The sequence below is a fragment of the Merops nubicus genome, unplaced genomic scaffold (genome assembly GCF_000691845.1).
Source record: "Merops nubicus isolate BGI_N331 unplaced genomic scaffold, ASM69184v1 scaffold17513, whole genome shotgun sequence".
Lineage (NCBI taxonomy): Eukaryota > Metazoa > Chordata > Aves > Coraciiformes > Meropidae > Merops > Merops nubicus.
The window spans coordinates 15706-38083 of record NW_008599825.1 but is presented as its reverse complement, the minus strand read 5'-3'; the positions used below and the strand labels follow the sequence as shown (position 1 = coordinate 38083).

General features: G+C 37.9%; 1 protein-coding gene across 1 annotated transcript in view; it reads left to right on the top strand.

Annotated features, from left to right (window-relative positions):
• Positions 1-22054, top strand: part of TDRD3 (tudor domain containing 3) — a 28431-nt gene extending 6377 nt beyond the window's left edge. Inside the window, exons 3-9 of the mRNA XM_008937538.1 lie at positions 1187-1258; positions 1779-1928; positions 2607-2747; positions 7439-7595; positions 7934-8059; positions 19096-19934; positions 21805-22054. Of these exons, the coding sequence (XP_008935786.1) occupies positions 1187-1258; positions 1779-1928; positions 2607-2747; positions 7439-7595; positions 7934-8059; positions 19096-19934; positions 21805-21954 (1635 nt within the window). The 3' untranslated portion in view covers positions 21955-22054. The remainder of the gene's footprint in view (positions 1-1186; positions 1259-1778; positions 1929-2606; positions 2748-7438; positions 7596-7933; positions 8060-19095; positions 19935-21804) is intronic.
• The last annotated feature ends 324 nt before the right edge of the window (positions 22055-22378 follow it).

Below are 22378 nucleotides of genomic sequence, written 5' to 3'. Positions count from 1 at the left end.
AAAAGTGTATCCAGTATGAGCAGATTTTTTACTGCAGTATTTTACAAATCCATCTTTTTACTGTTGTTGGCAACTAGTAATTTGTGTTATTCGGAAATGCTTTGTTTTCAGGCCTAAGTCACTGATTACCTGGTTTGTGGCTAAGAGGTTAGAGCACTTGCATTCTATAGATACTGCATATCAGTAAACGTTATGCATATTGTTATGGTCTTTGCAATCTAAAGATTCACTGATCCATTTAGCATATGTACCATTCTTTTCATAAGGCTGCAGGGGAAAGTTCCTAGTGGCACAGCATTTTGTTTCTAACAGTGGCAAAGAGAGGTGTTTTTTTAAAAAGAGAGCACACAGACTGACCTCTTTCACAGCCTTGGCATCCAGAATTGTTGTATTATCAGAGGACACAGTCCTTGATGATCCTTTTAGTATTTGCTTATGCATGAGTTGATGAATTTCACAGAGTGGCTGAAGTTGGAGGAGACCTCTGGAGGTCATCTGGTCCAACCCCACTGCTCAGGGAGGGCCACTTCCTGGACTTCTGAGTATCTCCAAGGATGGAGACTTCACAGCCTCCCTGGGCAAACTGTACTAGTGCTCGACCACCTTCATGGTGAAAAAGATGCCTCCTGATGTTTGGAGGTGTTGATGTGTTTCAGTTAGTGCCCATTGTCTCTTGTCCTGTCAGTGAGCATGACTGAAGAGAGCCTGAGTCCATCTTAACAGTTACCCTTCAGGTATTTGTGCAGATCTATAACTGTGCACCTCACCTTCTCTAAGCTGCGTTGGTCTGATCCCTTTTTAAAAAAAGCTGAATCTATGCCTTTACAACATCTAGTGGCAGGAAGTTCACTGCAAGAAGCTGCAAGGAAGGTTCACTATATGAGGGACTATGTAAAGAAACATCTGCTGTCTTTTTGTGTGCTGCTTTTTTTCTGTTAGTGTGGAGATTGGTATGTACCTGAATTTTCTGTATTTGCTCTATGTGTTTTCTTGATGATTTTGCAAATTCTTTTTTTTTTTCTATCTGCTTACCTCTCATCCAACTTTCTTCTTAGGTGATTACAAGTATATAATGATTTTTTATGTTCAAAATTTTGATCTTGCAAGTTTCATATACTTTCTGAAGTAGAAATACTTACATCTGTTTTCTGTTGGCAACTTATTCATCAACAGTTTTCTTTTTCAGAGTTTAGCAAAACACAATAGGAGTAACATTGGAACGGAAGGTGGCCCTCCCCCGTTTGTACCTTTTGGGCAGGTACAGTGTACTTCTCTTTGTCATTTCATCGAAAAACATGTATTGTGATATCTAGGGGACTTGGTTTGAGTTAAAGACTATCAAAACACTTCAGATCATAACCACTTGGATCTGAAAAATGTGTGTGTTTTAAAAAAGTTGTGTTGATCCTGTAATTTTTTTGTACCAGTTTATATTTAACTTTTTTCTTTCTGATTTCAAACTTTAAAGTTTTATTTAGTGGGTGGAGCCTTTGATACTTCTGGTCAAAATGTATAGGAGCTACCATAGCCCCTTTTTAAATGCCAGAGGCATTTGCAAGGATCGTATCAGCTACATCATGAACTAACTTTAAAAGTTATATTTTGTCATTTCTAGTAGACCAGAGGAGTGTACTTTCAGCAAAGGCATCTAGATGTCCTAGGTGTACGCTTCTGCAATCATACTCTTTATCTTAAGTTATGCTACTCTGATGAAAATTATTTTTTTAAAAATGAGAGTAGACAGAAGAGTTAATTAAAACTTTGATTTGCGTTTTCAGAAATGTGCATCTCAGGCACAAGTGGACAGCAGAGAGCTCGATCGTAGAAAGACTCTGCAAATGACAAATACTGTGAAAACCGTTGTGGAGAACGACGAGTTTGAGAAGCAGAGGACAGCTGCTATCGCAGAAGTGGCAAAGAGCAAGGAGGTCAGAATGCATGTCCTGCAGCATTTTACTTGCTCTGATTGATCTTTTCTTGTTATTTTGATAATTTTATTTTTTAAAAGACAAATTCTGATGTTTGCCTGCTTAGAATTCCACTTAAGTTTATTTAAGAAGATGAATCAAAAATGGAGAGTACTTTTGGATTGATGGGTGTGTTCTTATTTTCATAATGGTAATAAATGTATCATAATTTTTTTGTCAATATTATTTAGATTTTATATCACTGTAAAAAAAATGTGGGTTTTACAATTTAGCTAGTGAGATTTGAGTAAAAAATACATTTGTTTTCATCTGCTTTTTTTCAGTTCTCAAACCTCCATAATTCTCTGCATTCTATCTGAAAGAATATCTAGGAAATGTAGTTCTAATGTGTCTTGTTTTTATGTCCCTCCTTGGTTTTAGTTTATTTTTCAAAGTTGCTTTTTAAGTCATAAAACTAGAATTACATACCCTTTTTACAGCCTCATAGGGGAAAAAATACCTACCTAATAAATTCATCTTTTTGGTGTGTGTAAATTAGTGCTTTATTTGTTGATGGAAAGCATAATCATAAAAAACACAGCTGCATCAAATTTACTGCACTTATTCTACTCGCTAAATATTAAGGCTTATTTTCATAAGTCCTGTTTACTGAAATGTTATTTTTGTGCTTATCTAAAGACCAAGACGTTTGGAGGAGGTGGTGGTAGTAGCAGAAGTAATCTCAGTGTGAGTGCTGGAGGGAATCGAAACAGGGAACTGTTCCAGAAGGAGAAGATAACAAAACCTGAGGGGAAGAATGAAGGTGTCTACCGAGAACTGGTAAGATGGAACACTTAAACATGTGCTATTAAAAATCAAAACCCAACATGCTTATGTAAAACATAAAACCCAAAAGACCCTGAGGAATAAGGGCTTTCCTTTCAATTTATTGACTTAGAGTATAAGTCTGTTTAGAAAACTTAGTGGTTTTGTGTTACTGAGATGGTTATGATTTTTTTAGAAAAACAAACAAAAGTTAATATTAATGTTATCTTTTCCCATAGGTCTTTAAACCAAATCCTCACAACAGAGATTTCATAGTATATGTGCTATAGGACATCACAGTATAGTTTTATTGTTTAAGTTTATCAGTCTTTCATGTTAACGTTTATTACAGAAACACACAATGTTAGGGGTTGGAAGAGACCTCTGGAGATCATCAGGTCCAACCTCCCTGCCAGAGCAGGACCATCTAGTCTAGGGCAGGTCACATAGGAACTCATCCAGATGGGTCTTAAATCTCCAAGACAGAAGACTCCACAACCTCCCCGGGGAGCCTGTTCCAATGCTCTGTAACCCTTACAGTAAAGAATTTCTTCCTTATGTTGAGGTAGAACTTCCTGTGCTCCAGCTTTTGACCATTGCCCTGTGTCCTGTCGCAGGGTACAAGTGAGAAGAGGTTGCCCCTTTTTTCTTGACACCAGACCTCACATATTTATACACATTAATTAGATACCCCTAAGTCTTCTCTTCCCCAGACTAAAAAGCCCCAGGTCTCTCAGCCTCTCGTCATAAGGCCGGTGTTTCGGTCCCTCAGTCATCCTCATATCCCTGCACTGGACTCTCTCCAGTAGAACTCTGTCCCTCTTGAGATGGGGGACCCAGAACTGGACGCAGTACTCCAGGTGAGGTCTCAGCAGGGCAGAGCAGAGGGGGAGCAGGACCTCCCTTGTTCTGCTACATACACTTTTCTTAACGCACCCCAGGATACCATTTGCCTTCCTGGCCACAAGGGCACACTGCTGTCCCATGGACAACTTTTTGTCCACCAGGACTCCAAGGTCCCTCTCCAGAGAGCTGCTCTCTAGCTGATCACCTCCTAACCTGTATTGGTGCATTTTATTGCTCCTGCCCAGGTGAAGGACTCTGCACTTATTCTTGTTGAACCTCATGCGGTTCCTCTTGGCCCAGCTCTCCAGTCTGTCCATATCTCACTGAATGGCTCCACAGCCCTCAGGTATATCAGCCAAACCTCCCAGTTTTGTGTCATTAGCAAACTTGCTGAGAAGACACTCTATACCATCATTGAGGTCATTAGTGAAGATGTTGGACAGGACTGGAGCCAGCACTGATTGCTGGGGGACTGCACTGGTTACAGTTCTCCAGCTGGACTTGGCTCTATTGATCACCACTCGTTGTGCTCTATAGTGCAGCCAGTTCTCAGCCCATGTCACTGCCTGTTCCTCTAGCTCCTAGTTCCTGAGCTTGCTCAAGAGGATGTTATGGGGGACTGTGTCAAATCCCTTGCTAAAGTCAAGGTAGACTACATCAGGTCGTCTCCCTGCATCTGCCCATTCAGTGACCACATCATAGAATGCTATCAGATTAGTCAAGCATGATTTCCCTTTGGTAAATCCATGCTAACTAGTCTTGAGAACCTTCTTGTCCTCCATGTGCTCAGAGATGACTTCCAGAATGAGCCGCTCCATTTCTCTAGGGATGGAGGTGAGGCTGACTGGTATAGGTTCCTGGATCCTCCTCCTTGTCCTTTTTGAAGACTGGAGTGACATTGGCTTTCCTCTGTTCCTCAGGCATGTCTCCCGTTTGCCATGATCTAGCGAAAATGATGGAGAGGGGTAGAGCGATAACATCAACCAGTTCTCTCAATACTCTTGGGTGCATCTCATCAGGGCCCATGGACTTATGGACATTCAGTTTCCTTAACTGATCACCAACCCAGTCTCCACTGACTAGCAGAGAGTCTTCCCTCCTCCGGGCTTTCTCTCCTACATCTTGGGCCTGGAGTTCTTGGGGCCTGGCCTCAGGATGAAAGGCCAAAGGAAAGGTGGCATTCAGCAGCTCTGCCTCCTCTGCACCCTCAGTGGTCATGGCTGTGCCTCATTCGGCAGTGGGCCCACACTTCCCCTATTCTTCCTTTTACTGTTGATACATTTGAAGAAGCTCTTTTTGTTCTCTTACTTCCTTTGCTAGTTTTAGTTCTAGGAGGGCTTTGGCCTTTCTTATTGCCTTCCTACACATCCTGCAGCTTCCCGGTATTTCTCCCAAGAGACAAGTCCCTTCTCACATGAGCTATACACTTCTTTCTGCCATGAGATTTCCTTCAGAAGCTCCCTGCTCATCCATGCGGGTCTCCTAGCTTGTCTGTATGAAATTTTACTCAAGGGAACACATCTATCTTGGGCTTAGAGGAAGTGGTATTTAAAAACTGAACAGTTTTCTTTGGCCCCCTTTCCCTCCAGAGTCTGAGCCCATGGGATTCCTGCAAGTAGATCTTTGAAGAGCTCAAAGTTAGCCCTACAGCAGTTCAGGGTTGTAACCCTACTTATTAATTCATTTTAGCCAGGAAGATTTTCATCTTTCAATTTCAACACCTCAAATAATATTTTAATGTAACTTTTCTTCTGAAATATTTATTTTAGGAATATGGTTTAAACGGCTTCTTTGTTGGGAAAAGTAAGTGAGACTCTGCTATTTAAAGTAACAAAGTGGAAGTATTTTTGTTGTCACATGGGAATGTCATGCTTGGATGGTGACAAGTAGTGTTTCCTTCTTTTGAATACAAAGGTGCATTACCACTCAAGAAACTGAACTGTGCCCCTTAATCCAAAACATCACCTTCCAATGTGTTTCATAATCTTATGCTTACCGAGAAGCGTTCACAAAATCATAGAATGGTTTGTGTTGGAAGGGACCTTTAAAGGTCATCCAATCCAACTCCCCTGTGATGACCAGGGAGATCTTCAACGAGATCAGGTTGCTCAGAGCTCCATCCATCCTGACCTTGAATATTTCCAGGGATGAGGCATCTACCATTTAGCTGGGTGACCAGTGCCAGTGTTTCACTACCCTCACTGTAAAAAATTTCTTCCTCATGTCTAGTCTGAATCTCCCCTCTTTCAGTTTAAAACCATTACCCCTTGTCATGTCCTTACAGGCCCTGCTAAAAAGTCCATCCCCATCTTTCTTATAGAACCCCATTAAGTACTGAAAAGCCACAATAAGGTCTGCCCAGAGCCTTCTCTTCTTCAGGCTTTGCAAGCTCAACTTTCTCAGCCTTTCCTCACAGGGGAGTGTTCCAGCCCTCCAAACACTTTTGTGGCCTTCCTCTGGACCTGCTCCAACAGGTCCATGTCTTTCTTGTGCTGAGGGCTCCAGATTTGGATGCAATATTTCAGGTGGATTCTCAGCAGAGCAGAGGGGCAGAATCACCTCCCTTGACCTGCTGACCATGCTTCTTTTGATGCAGCACAGGATATGATTGGCCTTCTGGGCTGTGAGTGCACATTTTAGGCTCATGTCCATCTTTTCATCCATCAGTACCCCAAAGTTCTTCTCCTCAGGGGTCCTTGCAATCCCTTCATCTCCTAGCCTGGCCTCTATTGATACTGGGGATTTCCCTGACCTACATGCAGGACCTTGCACTTGGCCTTGTTGAACATCATGAGTTTCACATGGGCCCACTTCTCAGTCTTGTCCAGGTCTTTCTGTATGGCATCCCTTCTTTCAGGCATGTCAATCACACTACTCAACTTGATGTCATCCACAAACTTTTTGAGGGCGCTTTCAATTCCACTGGTGAAGATATTAAACAGCACTGGTCCCAGAACAGACCCCTGGGGGAGAGCACTCATTACTGATCTCCATTTGGACTCTGGACCATTGTCCACTGTGCTCTGGATGCTACCATCTAATCAATTTTTTATCCACCGAACTGTCCACCCATCCTCCAGTTTGGAGAGAAGGATATTGTGGGGGTCAGTGCCAAAGGCCCTAAACAGAAGTCTGGATACACGTCATCTGTAGCTCTTCCTTTGTCCACTGGTGTAGTTGCTCCATCATAGAAGACTACTAGGTGTTCTTTGGGGTTGCTGCATTGAATTAAGTTGGTCTAAGGTGGGCAGTTATTGAAGTTTGTTTTGATCACTTCAGCGAACTAGAAGTTTATAATGGATGAAGTATTTCTTACCAAGAACAACTCTGGAAAAGAATTTCCGAGTGTGTAGTAACATTTAATGATTCTGATTTGAGTGATGAAAGCACACAGAAAGAGGCATTGCAACAATGTAGTCACTCAAAGGTGAACTCAGAGGTCTGTAAAGGTTGTGAAAGGGTTCAAACAGGAGCAAGTGGCTAGGTTTTATACCATTACTGCTTTGAGAGATTACTTTCAGTTTTCATCTCCAAGAAAGTAAATTACAGTTTGTTGTGCTATTCTAGTGTACAGCAAAGGAAGAGGGAAACTAAGGGAATTAGTGCTTGAAACCACATAACGTTAGAACTGAGAACTGATGAATTAAAAGTTATCATCATAATATTTTGAAAACCTCTACTAGTCAATTGTTTGGACCTTAGAGTTTGTATGTCAAGATTTTTATATATAAAGACTGAAAAATTTATTATCAATGAAGTAGTGTTTCAGTTTAAGATTAATGGGAAATTGAAACCAAATCTGGTCTTTTCGTAGAGTCTGTTTATCTTATGGTCAGTTCTGAGTGTACCTTTTATTTCAGGTTGATGAAAAGGCTCTAAAACACATAACAGAGATGGGCTTCAGCAAAGAAGCAGCAAGACAGGCTCTCATGGATAACAGTAACAGCCTAGAGGCAGCATTAAATTTTCTTCTGAACAGCAGTAAACAGAAACCCATTCAAGCACCACCACCTAGAGGTAAAAGTTGCAAAGAAATACTATAAAACAGTGTTTATGAGCTAAGGAGTTTGTATATGGTGGATTACTAATGTAGTTATAAAAGGGCATATCTGCATTTTTTTTTTCCTGCAAGTTAGACTGCATTGTAAAGGTGAAAGCAAATACTTACATGTCTCTGTGTGTTGCGTTCTTGTTAAAATTTTTGAATTTGAAGTCACAGATTTGATTATCCTAAAGTGGAAAATACTTGTATCCATGATAGAATTTTTTTAAAGATAGAAATTACAAACATTTTCTAAATTAAGTGTGTACACTGTATTTATTCCTCACTCAAAAATAACTTTGGACGTTTACAGGCAAAGGGAAGGGCCGAGGACGAATAAGATCTGAAGATGAAGAGGAGCTAGGAAGTGCTAGACCATCTGCACCAAGCACACTGTTTGATTTCTTGGAATCCAAGATGGGTACTCTATCAGTAGAGGGTAAGTTACTGAAGTGAATGTGTCTGGTACCAGTATTGGACAGTGTGGGTGGAATTTTTTCCTAACTTTGTCATCTAAAAGGTGGCTCCTAGAACTTCTTCCACAGTTGGCAATAAAAAAACCAAGGAGCAATAGAGAGCTGTTCTTCTCCACTGTAGAGAGATCAGATAAATCTCACTGTGGTGGTTTATTCTTCTGTCTTGATTATAAACGAGTTTAGGGTCTTTGTTTCAGACTTAGATGCCTAAAAACTTTTGAAATAAGGTCATATAAATCTCTGTGTATTAACTTAATTTGATAAAGGCTCTTGCAACTTTAATGGACTTCTGTGTTATCCAGAAGCAAATAAAATAAAAAAAAAAACCAAACTAATGTAACCACAGTCTGCTTTCCTCCAGAAGGTGTTTTGTGTGCTTAATTGTTTTTGTATTCCTCTCACGTGGGGTAGGGGTGAATCTTTTTGCTGCTGTAAAATATTAAACTATCGTTTTCCTGCTTAATATATAAGGACTGAGGGGAAGGTAGAATTTTAGAAAGAGAGAGAGGCCAAATAATCCCTCAGATTAAATGCAAAAGATCTGGGCTGCTTTATTGTCCTTTTAGATAATTTTTTTTCTTAAGCAGTCATATGAGAATGTAGTCTATGCACCAGGATGTCTGTTTAGGTCTAAATCTTTCAGTACTTTGGAAACTTCAGTAGACAGACGCATTAAAAGAAAAAAGGAAACTCCATGCATCCTCAGGTCTCTAAAGGCTGCTGTAATATTAAAGTAAAACTCACAATAAGCTGAGTAATAAATGGGGATCATTTTTTCTTCTGGATATAGCCTTGGAGGTGTTTCAGTGGCCAACATAAAATGAAAATACTTGCTTCCATTATTTAACATGATGGTTTTGTGGTGAAATTGTATTTTATTTTTTTCTCCCTATAAAATGGCCCTTTTCATAAAGGATTGGAAAAAAAGGTGATACCAGCTTACACAACTGTTTGATATTTTGGAGTTTAAGGAATTGACTGCATTTAGATGTGTGTGTGTTTTTTTTTTTTTTTTTTAAGTTAAGTTTCAACATAGCCTTTGCCAACTCTTATTAGCAGACTCTTACTTATGCATTTCACTGGATTTGGGATTTAAATAGAAGTTTAGAAGAGAAAAAAAGACAATATGGAAAAAGTGCAAACCAAGTTAGTAGTAAATGAAAGTGAACAGGTTGCCCTTTTGGGAAAAATACAAATGGCCGCAATGTCAGTAGGCCCCTGCATCTGGAATACAATTAAGGTATCCCCATTGCTCTGGTTACTTAAGTGAGAGATCTTTTTTTGAACATATTACTTTTGTTTGTAGCTTACATGTATTAAATGTGTAAATGTTTGTCTTTTTTTGCTATGAGAGTGAAGTTTAGGTTAGATTTGTTTGAGAGTCGTTAATGAATTAGAAATGAAAAACATGAAGCTGTGTAGACTGTCAGTGCTTCAAACCCCTCATTTTCTGTGAGAATTATTAGGACTATCTTCTTGCCATTAAATGCATAACTTTTTTTTTTTTTTTTAATTTTTATTAGATCTTTTGAGCTTTGAAACTGTGCCCTTCCTGTTGCTACTTGCATAAGCAGTGTAGCATTTTTCATTCATGTGTTTGAATATTTTTTGCAGCCTGTAGCAACTAAAGGTCGGCATATTCAGGTGGAAGGAAACACCACAGTCTAGAAATTTACTTCTTGGAGCTGTACAGAGGATGCTTTTATCCAAAAAAGAGGAAAGAGCAGCCAAGACAAAGGACATACTTTTTTTGTCATAGAAAACTTGTCTGAGCAGGTGGACTCAGGAGTTAGTGAAAATGCTAGCAAACCCAGGGGTCCCTTCCTGATTCTGCTAGAATTGGGTGTACTGTGAGCCTTTTTAGAGTTCACTAAACATTTTCATCATGTCCTAGGGTTTAACTATGAACAGAAAAGCATTTGCTTATTAATGTGATATATTTCTTTTGATAGCAAACTCTATATTGTAGCTGTACCTCGGCTGAGTTTCATTGCCACAGTGTCTTTTTGGCTTGCAAACTAAGTGATTCTAAGCAGCTAAATATTGGTTGATGTTTTACTTTGGTCTAGGTCTTACTGAAACAGTTTGCAGAAAGCAAACAAGAAAGTTAAAAGAGGGCTTAGTTTCTTAAGTATGTCATTAATAGTTGGTTTATAGCAAGTAGCCACAAGCTGTTGCCTTCCTTTGTGAAACACAGCTAGCTGTAGATAGAACATTTATATTGTGAGTCATCATCGTGTTTGTCAGAAATCTAAAATACTTAAAGAAAATACGTTTCAAATACATTTCATGCTCTGTATGTTAGCTCATACGATTTTGTAAAATGTTCAGGCAATGAGTATAATGAAGTTTTCAGAAGCATGTGTGGGGAATTATGCTTGAGATACTGTTTTTTTGGCAATTGATTTTCCTTACCAAAGGTGAGATAGATTATTACAGTGAGCACAAATGAAAACCATGGTACTGTTTTTGTCTCACATTACAAACATTGATTTTTCTTTGGATAACTTTTATGCTTCTGCTGAGAGACTAGAGAAGGCTTTTATGTGTGACTGAAAGGCATTTAAAGGAAAAATAATAGAAATAATCCCTGTGGGCTGTATGCATTTCCTATTCCTTATTCTGTAGTGATAAGTAAGTGAAAGTAATTTGCCAAGAATTGTGAAATGAGTGAGTTGCTTCTTTTAAAATTATATTACTGCTTGACAGTGTTTGCTTAGGGGGACGTTTATGGTCCTGTGGGTTTAGTACCAGTATGTGGCAAACAGCCTGTAGTATAATAAAGCTTAATGTTATGTGAATAAAAAAAGTTATATTAGCATATATACTTCAATTTATAATCTTTAATATTGTGTTTTAAAGATAAATACAGTTGTTTTTGTGTATTTTTCTCTCTTAAATAAAAATATTCCATAAATGCCATAAGAAGAAAAATGTAATTCTGTGAAAGCTTTGTGAGGGCTTCATACCCCTTCAGTTGCTGAAAGTTCTGGCATATTTCCGAACATGACACACCGGAGTTTTTTGAGTGTGTGTTCTTTATAACTATGCTGGGTTTTTTAGCACTGTCTGAATGATCAATGTATCTGGTATACTATTCCCAAGTCGGACTTCTCTGGAAAAAAGCTTGTTAGCATATTTTAAGAATTCAGAAAGTGTGCTGCTTAGTTTAAAAAAAAAAAAAAAAAGTCGCCTTTTTTCCTTCTGAAGAAATCATAACATGTTTTCTTGCACTTTCTGTTACTTGGGAACCAGTGGACTTTAAAGTGGTTGCTCAGTTTCATGTTGTTAAGTTTTTATTTTCCTTACTGAATGTGTCTAGCTCATAGGATTTTGCCTGTTTTTATGCCAGGCTTTATTTTTATCTTGCAGAGTCTACTTCAGATGGATTTTTCAAGAAATACATAGGCATATGCTGAATCGCAGGCTTTTTATGTCTTTTGAAAGTGCTTTTTATTTTTTCTTTGCCGAGTTGGAGAAAATCTATGCAGTCTGTTTAATTCAAACACATCTTAAAAATAGTTTATTGAAATTATTTCTTTGCCATTTTTCTGCCTCTCTGATTGAAAATAGTCTCATTCGAATTCTTAATTATCAGTTGTCTTAACTTCCATGCAAACTGAGGTGACGTGTTAACAGTGTTTGCAGAGTGATATATCTGCAGTGATGATACTAACCACTGTGAACTCATTTGTCGTGAAGTCTGCATCCAAGTGCTTGCAGAAAAGAGGATGTATATTACTAGCACCTTTTTTTCATTTAATTTGTTCACGTCAGTTGTTAGCAGTAGATACATAGTTTTCTTAGTATTAAATAAGTAGTGATCAGAAATGAAATGCACATCAGGGAAACTGCTGGAAACAACTCAAATATGTAGTGTCCTATAACCAAGAATGAAGTCTGGTCACTGATTTTTCTGTGCAGAAACTACTAAGCAAGGCCCAGGCAGGTTTTTCTGCATTTATATGTAGCATAATACAGCTTCTACTGAATATAAAAAGAATGATTGTTCTTCAGTATTTCTGGCCTTGTGCTGTCTCATATGGTCTCTCAAATCCCAGTTTGTTTTTTAGCTCTTCAGAGGAATGGTCTTTGTGCAAGGAGAGTGGTTTTGTTCACACTCCTCCTACTACACTAACCATTATGGTCAGGAGCATATGATTACCTGGAATGGCCACATTTCTCGTTATTGCAAGCATTAGGCTTCTGTATACTTCAGGCAGGTTGTCTTTTCTTCTAAATGACTGAAAGGCTATGAAAAAACAAACGGCAGTTTTGCTGAACTGAGATAAATTTTTTTTAAATTCTGTTCCACGCAACAATTTCTGCAAAAATTGTTTGTGATCTGAGGCAAAAGTGTCTGAAAAGAATTGTTGCTTTCTAAGTGCACAGAGGATTGATTTGCTCTTCTCTGTGTGTCCCTCCTTGATTTTTATCTGATGTTTCTGATAGTACCTGAAACCTCAGTACTCGAGAATTTCCAAATTCACTTCTGAATTTGCAGCAACCAGGCGAGGTGGTTCCATTTGTGAACAGGAATGGCAGAACAGTTGTTGATTTGGTACCCACTTATAGATGGATTTAAATCAAGTAGAAGAACATCTATGATTTGAAACACTTTTGTGTTTTGTTTAGGAGGCAGTTATATTCTTTTTATAGATAAGATGGCTCATTAAGCTTTTCGTTCATTTTTACTTTTTTTTTAAAGAAGCAAAAATTACTTATAAGAAAATAAGTTCTTAGACTTTTGCCCTGTAAGTGGTGTATTGAGAGGTTTTTTTTCACACTTCATCTTCTTTTTTTTGAAGTTATTGAAATATTGTGTTAAGTAATTACAGCTGTCAAAAGTATTAAATGCCTGACACTGATCTGCTGGTTCTTTAACTGTAAAACATAGCATGCAGTAAACATGTCTTATTTAAATTAAAAGCAAAGAACTCAAACTCTTAGTTTTATACTGCATTTTTATTTCTTTATTTTTAACACTGAATGTTGGAGACACCTATGAAAATATTTGTGTTCAAATTAAGTAGTTTGAGTTTTGGTTGGCAAAAGAAACCTGCTGACTGTGAGAGATAACAAAACCAGTAGACAAAATTGCTGTCAACTAGCTGCTTTTGCACATGGATTATTTCTGCTACTGAACACAAAACATTTTTCCATTAATCATCTTCTTATTTTTCTTTTGTTATGAGGAACAATTCATCCATCTTTGCCAGCTTAAATAAGTAAGCACAAGGATTATCACTGAGAACATAACAGTGCCAGGAGCTCTGACTGCAGAACTAAGGAATAATGGACAAAGTGCTGAGAACCAAGCATGTTTAAGTTATTTTCTCTCTCTTTGGTCCTTAGGGACTCAAGAACAGGCTGTTTCTTCATCTGCTCAGGATTCAAAGACACAAAAGCTTTTGGCAGATATCTGCAACTTTAAAAGGCTCAAGCAAAGATCAGCTTCTTAATTTTTTTTTTTTTTTTTTTTAAGTGGGGTGAGTGGGTGGTGAGAAACAAAGCGGTGGATTTGGATAGAGCATTGACCCGGCACACAGAAGACTGAAACATTTTCAGTTTCAGATTGTACAGAATTGCCTGTTCAGTTCTCCCCAGAGACAGGCTGGGTTTGGGGTGGATACTTCGTGCTCTCCCTGTAAAACTGAACCTCCTGTGCAACAAATTACAACGTTAATGGGATCACAGGAAATGCAAGTGTCTGTAGTCTACGTAGCACGTCTGTGTGGTCTGTTAATAGGGCTGCTTCAAGAGAAGGGAAAAATTCATATGCTACAGCCTACAGTCTCTGTTTCTTGCTCAACAGTTAGGCTTTGACCGAAATACAAATTTAGTCATGCAGTTTTGATTCAAAGTTGATGAATTCATTCTACTCCAAGGTTAACTTTTTCAGCAGTTAAAGATCAACATTTAATTTTTTTTTTTTATTTTCTAAACTGAATTTTCGATCTTCAGCTGCTAACTGCTGTATAATTTTACAACTTCCTTGCCATATAAAGAACTATAAAAATTTGCTGTCCTAATGGTTATTTATAAGACATAATTGACCAGTATTTTATCCATCATCTGTATTAGCTCTGTGGATTGAGCTTTTCTAGGCTTTTGTCAAAGACTATTTACAGTCTCCTTCCTCTCTTTTCTCAGCAAACTCATTTGTCAGTTTTCTTCCTCAAATATGCATCAGATAACTAGAGATGATACTCCTGTGGTTTTTTGAATAATGCTGTATAGCATCAGCATCACATGGACTCTTGCCTCCACTCACCCTGCATCTGAGCATTCTGCCCAATTTAGCTGCTGTTAACCTGTTACCCTTAGTTCGCTGCTGCCTGTTGTCTGCAGGAGATAAATGGCAAAAGAGGTACTGACTGTGTAGGAGGGTCTGCAAACTATTGCCTTAGGCAGATGTCTTCTTAACGTTTCACATTAGCTCTTCACCCAAACGTCCCTCAGAAGAAACAGGACTTGAATGCAAAATCAAGATTTATCCCAAGCAAAAGGATGCACGTGCAAACTCTAAGGGAGCCAGCCCCAGAGATCTCCAAAGGGATGGGGCATTTCTGTGCTTTCAGATCGGAATTTGTCCTCCCACTTAACTTAAAGCTCCAGGCAAACCAGGATGTGTGATGTGTGGGCTTTTTGTTTTTTATACAGTAACATATTCCTTGGACAATTAGTATATCTCATGTAATTTCAACAGGATTTTTTCCTTTCTTTAGTATGTTGTAATTAATTCTCAAAATAAGTTGAAGGTATTAAATAGGTTGGTAATGCAATAGAATGTAATGAGTAATCATTTGTTTAACTTCTTGGTCACAAAACTTACTTGAATATCTAGGGGCAATGAAGAAAAGAGTCTGACTTTTTTTGAGCCAAATGGGAAATTGTAACCTTTGGAATTTACCATTTAGTAGCTGTGTTTTTGACAAACTCAGTGCCTTGTTGTCAGCAAGAGAGTCATATTGCAAGTAGTCATGTTCATTATGTAGCTCCACTTTTAAAAATTGAACTTCAGTCCATATTAATTGTGAATATCAAGAAAACTCAAACTTATTTTTTCTTGTAGCATTACATGAGCATTGGTGATATGTTAGAGTTTTTTATTTCTATTTTGTCAACAACTTCTCTTTAAATGTGAGAGAAAAATACAGTGAATTTCTTACATTTAAAGAGTAATTAAAAATAACCAATTTTTCTTTCAGTCTAATCCTGTAAATTAAAGTTTTTGTAGTGAATGCCATGGCAGAATATTTTGGGGTGTTTTGCCACTCCTTTATTATTATTATAATCCTCCTTAGCTTGGATTTATTTTAATAGAAATACAAACGCAGGTTCCAGTTTCAGTGCTACATTATAGAAAGAATTATATTGGTATTTATGTAACTTGACAAAGCTCTTGAGTAACTGGAATTTTACTCCATGACATGAAGGGTGTGCAAATGTATCATTAAGTGCCTTCTAATTTTTTTAGTCTTTTGGCCAGTGCAAGATAGAACATGCCCTGGGGGTAGCTGTCTGAGACATGCTTCCATAAAGTTGTGTATTAAAATATAATTCAACTTGGAAGGAGAAACCAAACCATTATCACTGGTGTGGGAAAAGTTGCTGTCTTTGCGTTTAACCATGTTATTATACATGATAAAGCTACAGGAACCCATCCTACTTAAATTCCCTCGTGCCTGGAACAGTGCTTTGTAAATAGCCTTGGTTGGGATTGGAACTGCAGCAGGTCCTGAGGGTTTCTTGTCAGCAAGGGAATGTGATTGATTCTGTACGGTCTCCTTAGGTCATCACATACAAAAGCTAAAATGAATAAAATAATTGAGTGATGGTTTCAATCTGAGCAACACTAGTTGTCATCTTAAAACTACCCAGTAGATGACAAAAGCCTCGTCATGGATTTTTGATGTGTTTTTTATCCAGGCTACCTTCCCAAATGTCCAGTTACAGTGGTGATGTCTGGGCTGATGCATCGTGATGTTGGAGAGAATAGTTTACCAAAACTACTTGTTCAATGCCAGATTGCTGTTTGTTTGTTACTGCCCTGCAGCTATTAATTTTCTGGGAACATGAGCTGATGGTTTGTTGGAGATGGGGCAAGAAGTAGAAGCAAGAGACAGCAGCTGCAATAGATGATCTGTGGATAACATCCCTCATCGCTTAATTTTTTGACTATTAAAGAACCTTTTGTTTCCCTTCAGGTTTTGGTGGGGGTTTTTTTGTGTTTTTTTTTTTTTTTTTTTTTTTTTGTCATCAGGCCAGACAGCACAAGTTCAGGGAGCTGTGTTCTTCTCATCTCTAGGCTTTTTTCATTGACTGCTGTTGACAAAGTAACATTTACTGTTACTTGGCAGTTTCCCTTTGTGAAGGGGTTGTGTTTGAGTGCAGAACAATCCTTAAGCATGCTCTGCTCATTCCAGGCTGTTGTGTATGATGCAGTCCCCTGGGAAGCTTTAGCACAGTAGCTGCACCTTCAGAGAAGACATCAGTTTGCTGGATTTCGCATCTCTTAAGATTAGACTAGAAAAATGTCAGTTTTTTTTTTTCTTTTGTGAGCAGCTCTTGTATGTGATGGAAAATAGAAGAAAAGATTCATATGTTCACTGTTTTGAAAGTCTCTAGTCTCTTTCCTCGCTGTCTTAACATTTAGTAGTAGTCTGATTTTTTCATACTGTTCAAAAAAAAAAATCTGTCTGAAAGTTCCAGCACACTTTCAAGTCAGCTTGTTGCTTTTATATCATGATCACATTATATTGGTTTGAAATAATTTATTTGATCATCCAATAGTCCTAGTTTTGCAGCTGATACATTAGAAATTTGCTGTTAAATAGATCTGCAGAAGATGGCATTTTCTCTTGCATGCTGCTAAAATTTCTGCGGCTTGAAAAAGAGCGATAACGGCAAGTTTTCCTAATTACGTAGTGCTGGGTGGAGCTATTCAGGGCAACATTTAAATGTGTTGCTGTTTCTTTGTAGTTAAGTCTGCTTTAAATCTCCACACTTCCTTGTGGAATAGTTTTGTATTCTAAAATAAACATTCATTTTACATTCTAAATGAAACTTTAACTTAACAAGAATTACCTGTAAATTACCTGTAAAATAGGTATTTAAGCACGTGAAGAGCATTTGAGTTCTGAATTTTACCACGTTTATGATCATACTAAGCCTTATGTATGCTTATGTCACTTCACAAACCAAAAACAAACAAACAAACAAACAAACAAACAAAAACACCAAACAAAACTACCACAAAAACACTAGGTCATTTTAGTCAAAATTTAGTTAGGGTAAATCAAGTGTACATAATTATAAAAACTATATTCATACTAGTGAATTTAGTCAAATTTATAAGTAGTGTGAACTATTAATAGTGATGTGATGCTTGGAAGTAGGGTTATTTTTTTAAAAAAGGTATAATTTACATTTTAATTTTGACTGTTACTGTAGAAGCAATAATTACAAAACTTGATACATTTATTGGCAGGTACTAGCATTTGTTGTTTCAGGTGGTAACATGTAAACTTTTTTCTTACCATGGGAGTGTGTTCAGGGCCAGGCAGCAGAGAGCCTGGGGACTTGGTCCCGCCAGGCCTGTGCACACACACCAGACTTATGCACGCGGGGAATGACACCTTTGCAGGCACCCACATGATGCAAAATTGCTCCATATAACCATGAATCAGTCCAATGGGTGTATGCTTTCCGTTTCAGTCAGGCTCAAAGTCTACTGGCAGATCTCGTATCTAGGCACCCACATGCACGCACTCACATGGGTCTCTCCTGGCCCCGAGACCCCTGACCTCTGGTACCCCCCTAAGACCCCCTCTTGTCCAACCTGCTGGCTGGTACAACCTGAGGTTTGCCCGAGTTACATGAGCGTACTACATAGGTCTGTTCAGTACCTGAGCCCTTCGGACCCGGTGTCTTCCCAGTACTCAGCTGCCAGGTCTTCTGTGTTCCACTTTCCAGCTTGTCCTGTCTCAAGTTCACCAGCAAGCTTAAAAACATGTCTCCTCTCACATGTAGTAGAGAACTTAATCACAGAGAAGATTTTTAGAAACGCAATTTAATGAGGAGGTGAGACAGGCTACAGTGATCACGTGTAAGGAGTTGGCCCAGCAGGTGTATTGGCCATGAGCTCGCTCACTTGCAGCTGTCCTGTGTAATCTCATTTCTTCTTTTTTCTCATGTTTATTCCTCCTTGATTCATCTTGCTCTTTCCCCTCCTTTGACTCTTCACCTAAACATCATGCTGAAAATTCCATGGTTGCCTAAAAAATCCCCACCATAATTCCATAAAAATTTTCACAGGTGCCCACAATTCTTCTCCTCTCTAGTATCCCATAGGAAGTTTGCTGTCTTTCTCATGATATCCATGATAAACTTCTTATCCTTCTCATCAGTTAAAATTCTGGTTAAATCTCTTGAAGCCTTGAGCTGTCCCTGTTATGGCTCATTGATCAGGTCTCCAGAGTTCTGGACTTTGTTACTCTTCCTGTTATCTACAGTTTTGTCTATTTCTTGCATTTGTCTCTCATGCTGAATAGCTGTTAAGGATTTATTTTTAAATAAAGTTTCAATTCAGATTAAAAATATTCCTTTTTTTCTCATTTTCTTCCTCTTTCCTTTCTCCATGTTGGAATTCTACCTTTCTGTCTGAAATGGCTTTTTTGCAGGTGAGTTGTGAATATCCATAGGGAGAAAGGAGTAACCTCCTGGAAATCTATACCCAAATTTTCTCACACGGGTAGGTGGTTTCTAAGTATAGCCTGGAGTAGTGTATGGTTTTGGTTAATTACAAATTACACTTCAGTTGTTGCAGCCAAACTTTCTGTGTCCCATTCCGTTTGTGTTTCACAAAGGTAAATATGGCACAGTTTTCTAAATAATGCCATTGCTTTGTCAGTTAGGGTCTGAAACACTATTTCTCAAGTACGTTTCTGTGAATTATGTTAATAATGGAAGCAATTTTTTTTTTTTTCCTTTGTAGAACCAAAATTGCAATTCCAGCCACCGCATCAAACCCAGCACCGAGTTGTGAACGCAGAACAGAACGGCTTCAAGGAGAACCACGCAAGACACATCTCTCGCAACGACATGAGGCAACCAAGGAATGAGAAACCCCCTCGTTTCCAAAGGGATATTCAGAATTCAAGGCAGGCTATGGAAAGTGGTGGGTTACCAAGAAACAGAGGTCCTGAAAGGCACAACTCTTTAGAACACTGGACAGATGAAAAAAATAAAAGCGACAGACATTATCCTAGAAATGATAGGCCAAAGGATTTGGGTTATCCCGTAGCTGCTCACCAGAGTGATATTACTTTCAAAAAAAGGGATAACAGTATGCAAAACAGAATAGGAAAAGGGCTGTTTTTCACAGAATTCAAGGAGAACTCGGCTTCTCAAGATACTGCAGACAACAATAAACCGAAGCGTGGGAAAAGGGAAAACCAAATACAGAATTCTGAAAATTTTTGTGATAGGAAGGCACGAACAATAAGTAGTGAAGCCTTTATGGTAAAAAGTGAGCAACATTTTGGTGTTAATAGCAATTGCCAGAATCCTGGCAGAACTGATAATTTTAATGCTATACCAAATGGGGATACTGAGCATCATCAGAAAGGAAGACGAGTGGGACCTATCAAATCATCAGGACCCACTTTGATCCCAGCTTTTGATGATAAAATGTTGTATTACAACACCGGTCCCAAAAGGAGGTCTGGGCCCATCAAACCAGAGAAGATAATAGAACCATCGATTCACATGGAGTATGGAAAAAGTTGGAGACCAGGGGATGAATGTTTTGCTCTTTATTGGGAAGACAACAAGGTACGCCCTTGCCAAATCACAAATCCCTCATATTGTACCTTCAGTGTTTTCTTACATACGTGTGGGAGATGTAGTATGCTATTACAGAGACATGGGCTCTTTGTTCATAGGTGTGTAGTGTGCTTCTTGGCTAGCTTCATGTTCTTTTTTTTTAATGAGACACATTGTTTATATTCACTGTATGAAGCCAAGCATTTAAATTGTCTTCTTGAAAGTGATTGGTTCTCTCATTTAGGTGGAATTTAGGATGAGTAAGCCCCTAGCTGAAGCATTTGACTTAAGTGCTGAAAATTTGAAGGGATGGATATAGATCTCGTGCCAATGTGTTTTTTTCAAAGGAGCAAGAAACAGGATGCTGTGCTATCTGGAACAGCCTGCAATGGTAGATGTGTGTAATGCCACAAGGGGAGACCAGACTGGAGGAACGAGGCTCTTTAGAAACTTCCCTCTTTTATTTCAGTTGTTACAGAAAGAAAACAGCAAAAGGCTTATTTCTTAATATCACTACTAGTAGTAGACTAACTGAATAATTTCAGTTACGTTGCCTGGTAGTTATGTTTTACTGATTTTAGAAGTTTAAATACTTCCTTTTCAGCTGTTTTTCCCATTAAAAAGATCTCTCAATGTGGCAAGAAATTTACATCTTCTGCTTTGCTAAAAAGATTTTAGACTTTTTTTCTTTGGTTTGTTATTAACTGTTCAGGAGTTCTCTGTCGCCCTTATTGAGGGATTTCTTCAGGTTTTGACCCTTTCTCACAACCTGACTACTTAAATATTCTTTGAATAGGTTTTATTCCCAGCATTTTTTGTCTTGTTGTTTATTTTGTTATATAAAGCCTTTACCTCTTTTTTTTTTTGGGTCTTTTTTTTACAGGAAGTAGATAGTAGTAGCTCAGCACATGACTTTTTGTCTTTTGTTTGTTTGACTAAAACATATGATAAGATGTGCAAAGTTTTTGGTAGTGGCAACATGTAATGAGTTGACTCTCTGAAACAGGAATATGTAGTTTGGGTGGATGGATTAGTGTGAAATATAATGGCATATTACAGAATTGTTTCCTTTTCTACAAGCTATGTTTGCATTATTGTGAGATGAGTTTTTGAAGTTCTGGGAAGTATGAGGTTTAAAAATCAGTAGGGACAAGGTAATCCCAGACTGTTACCTGAAAATTATTAATCACATTAGAAGGTTATCCTTTTTTTTTTTTTTTTTTGGTAAATATAACAAATGCGGCTGCTTACATCTGAGATGAAATGTGTTGATAAAATACACTACTGAGCTTAACCATGCTGGGAGGCAGTGTTTTCTTGGTGTTCAATAAGATAAAGTGATTGAGTATCTTCAAGAAAGCTGATCTGTTTGCATAAAGGAAAAAAAAAAAAAAGCAAAACAGGTTTTGTGTTTAGAAGAAAAGCTTTTTGAAGGGGCAGGTTTATATTATTTTTATCATATTTTGTTTTAAAATAGGTATATATTAGCATGTACAGTGTATATGGCTGATAGGTACTTGCTGATACATGTATTTTAAGGAAAAAGTTAAAAAGTAACACTTCTATATACAACAGCATTTGTTAGTGATGAATTTGTTCTGTTTTCAGAGAAATGAAAAAAAAGTCTTTTAAATGTGCAGTCTAATAAGCATATTCTCTCAATGAATATTCCAAATACATTTTACTGTGTCCTTGTAGTCTACCATGTGGAAGTTTATTCTGGTTTAATGTCAGGTACAAATCTTATCCACAAGATAATAGAACCTCAGACTAAAAATCTGTGTCTCTCTCTCTCTGTATCTATATGAAAAGGCACTTATTAAGCTGTCTATGGTATTTCAGGTTTTATTTTATGACCTTTGAAAATTTTTCTTTTAAGTTCTACCGGGCAGAAATTGAAGCTCTTCATTCTTCTGGGACAACTGCAGTCGTTAAATTCAGTGATTATGGAAATTATGAAGAGGTGCTTCTCAGCAACGTCAGGCCTGTTCATGCAGACACTTGGGTATGTGACAACAAATTGTATTAAAAAATACATACTACACAGTCTGTACAAAACCTGTAACCCTTCAGAAATTCACACCTACTCATACAGAGAGTGCTACTTGCGTGTGTAGAAAAATAGTTAAACAAATGCACGAACAAAAGTCCAACTTCTAGTTCTCCATATGAAGCTTCCTACAAGTGTATTATCGTGTGGTATTCTTCCTGTATAATAAACTTCAATTGTATTGTTTGAATAATTGACCTGTGAGCCAAACAATTATGCTTATTTTCTTGCTATAAGTTGTTACTTACTCTATTAAACACAGTATTCTGTTTTATTTCATGTCCATTGTATGTTGTTCTGTAAAGGTTAGGAAATAGTCTTTTGAAATATATCTTTTGAAGGCTTTTTACTATTTGTGTATGTATGGCTAAAACCAGACATCTGTATCACTTTATTCTGTTCT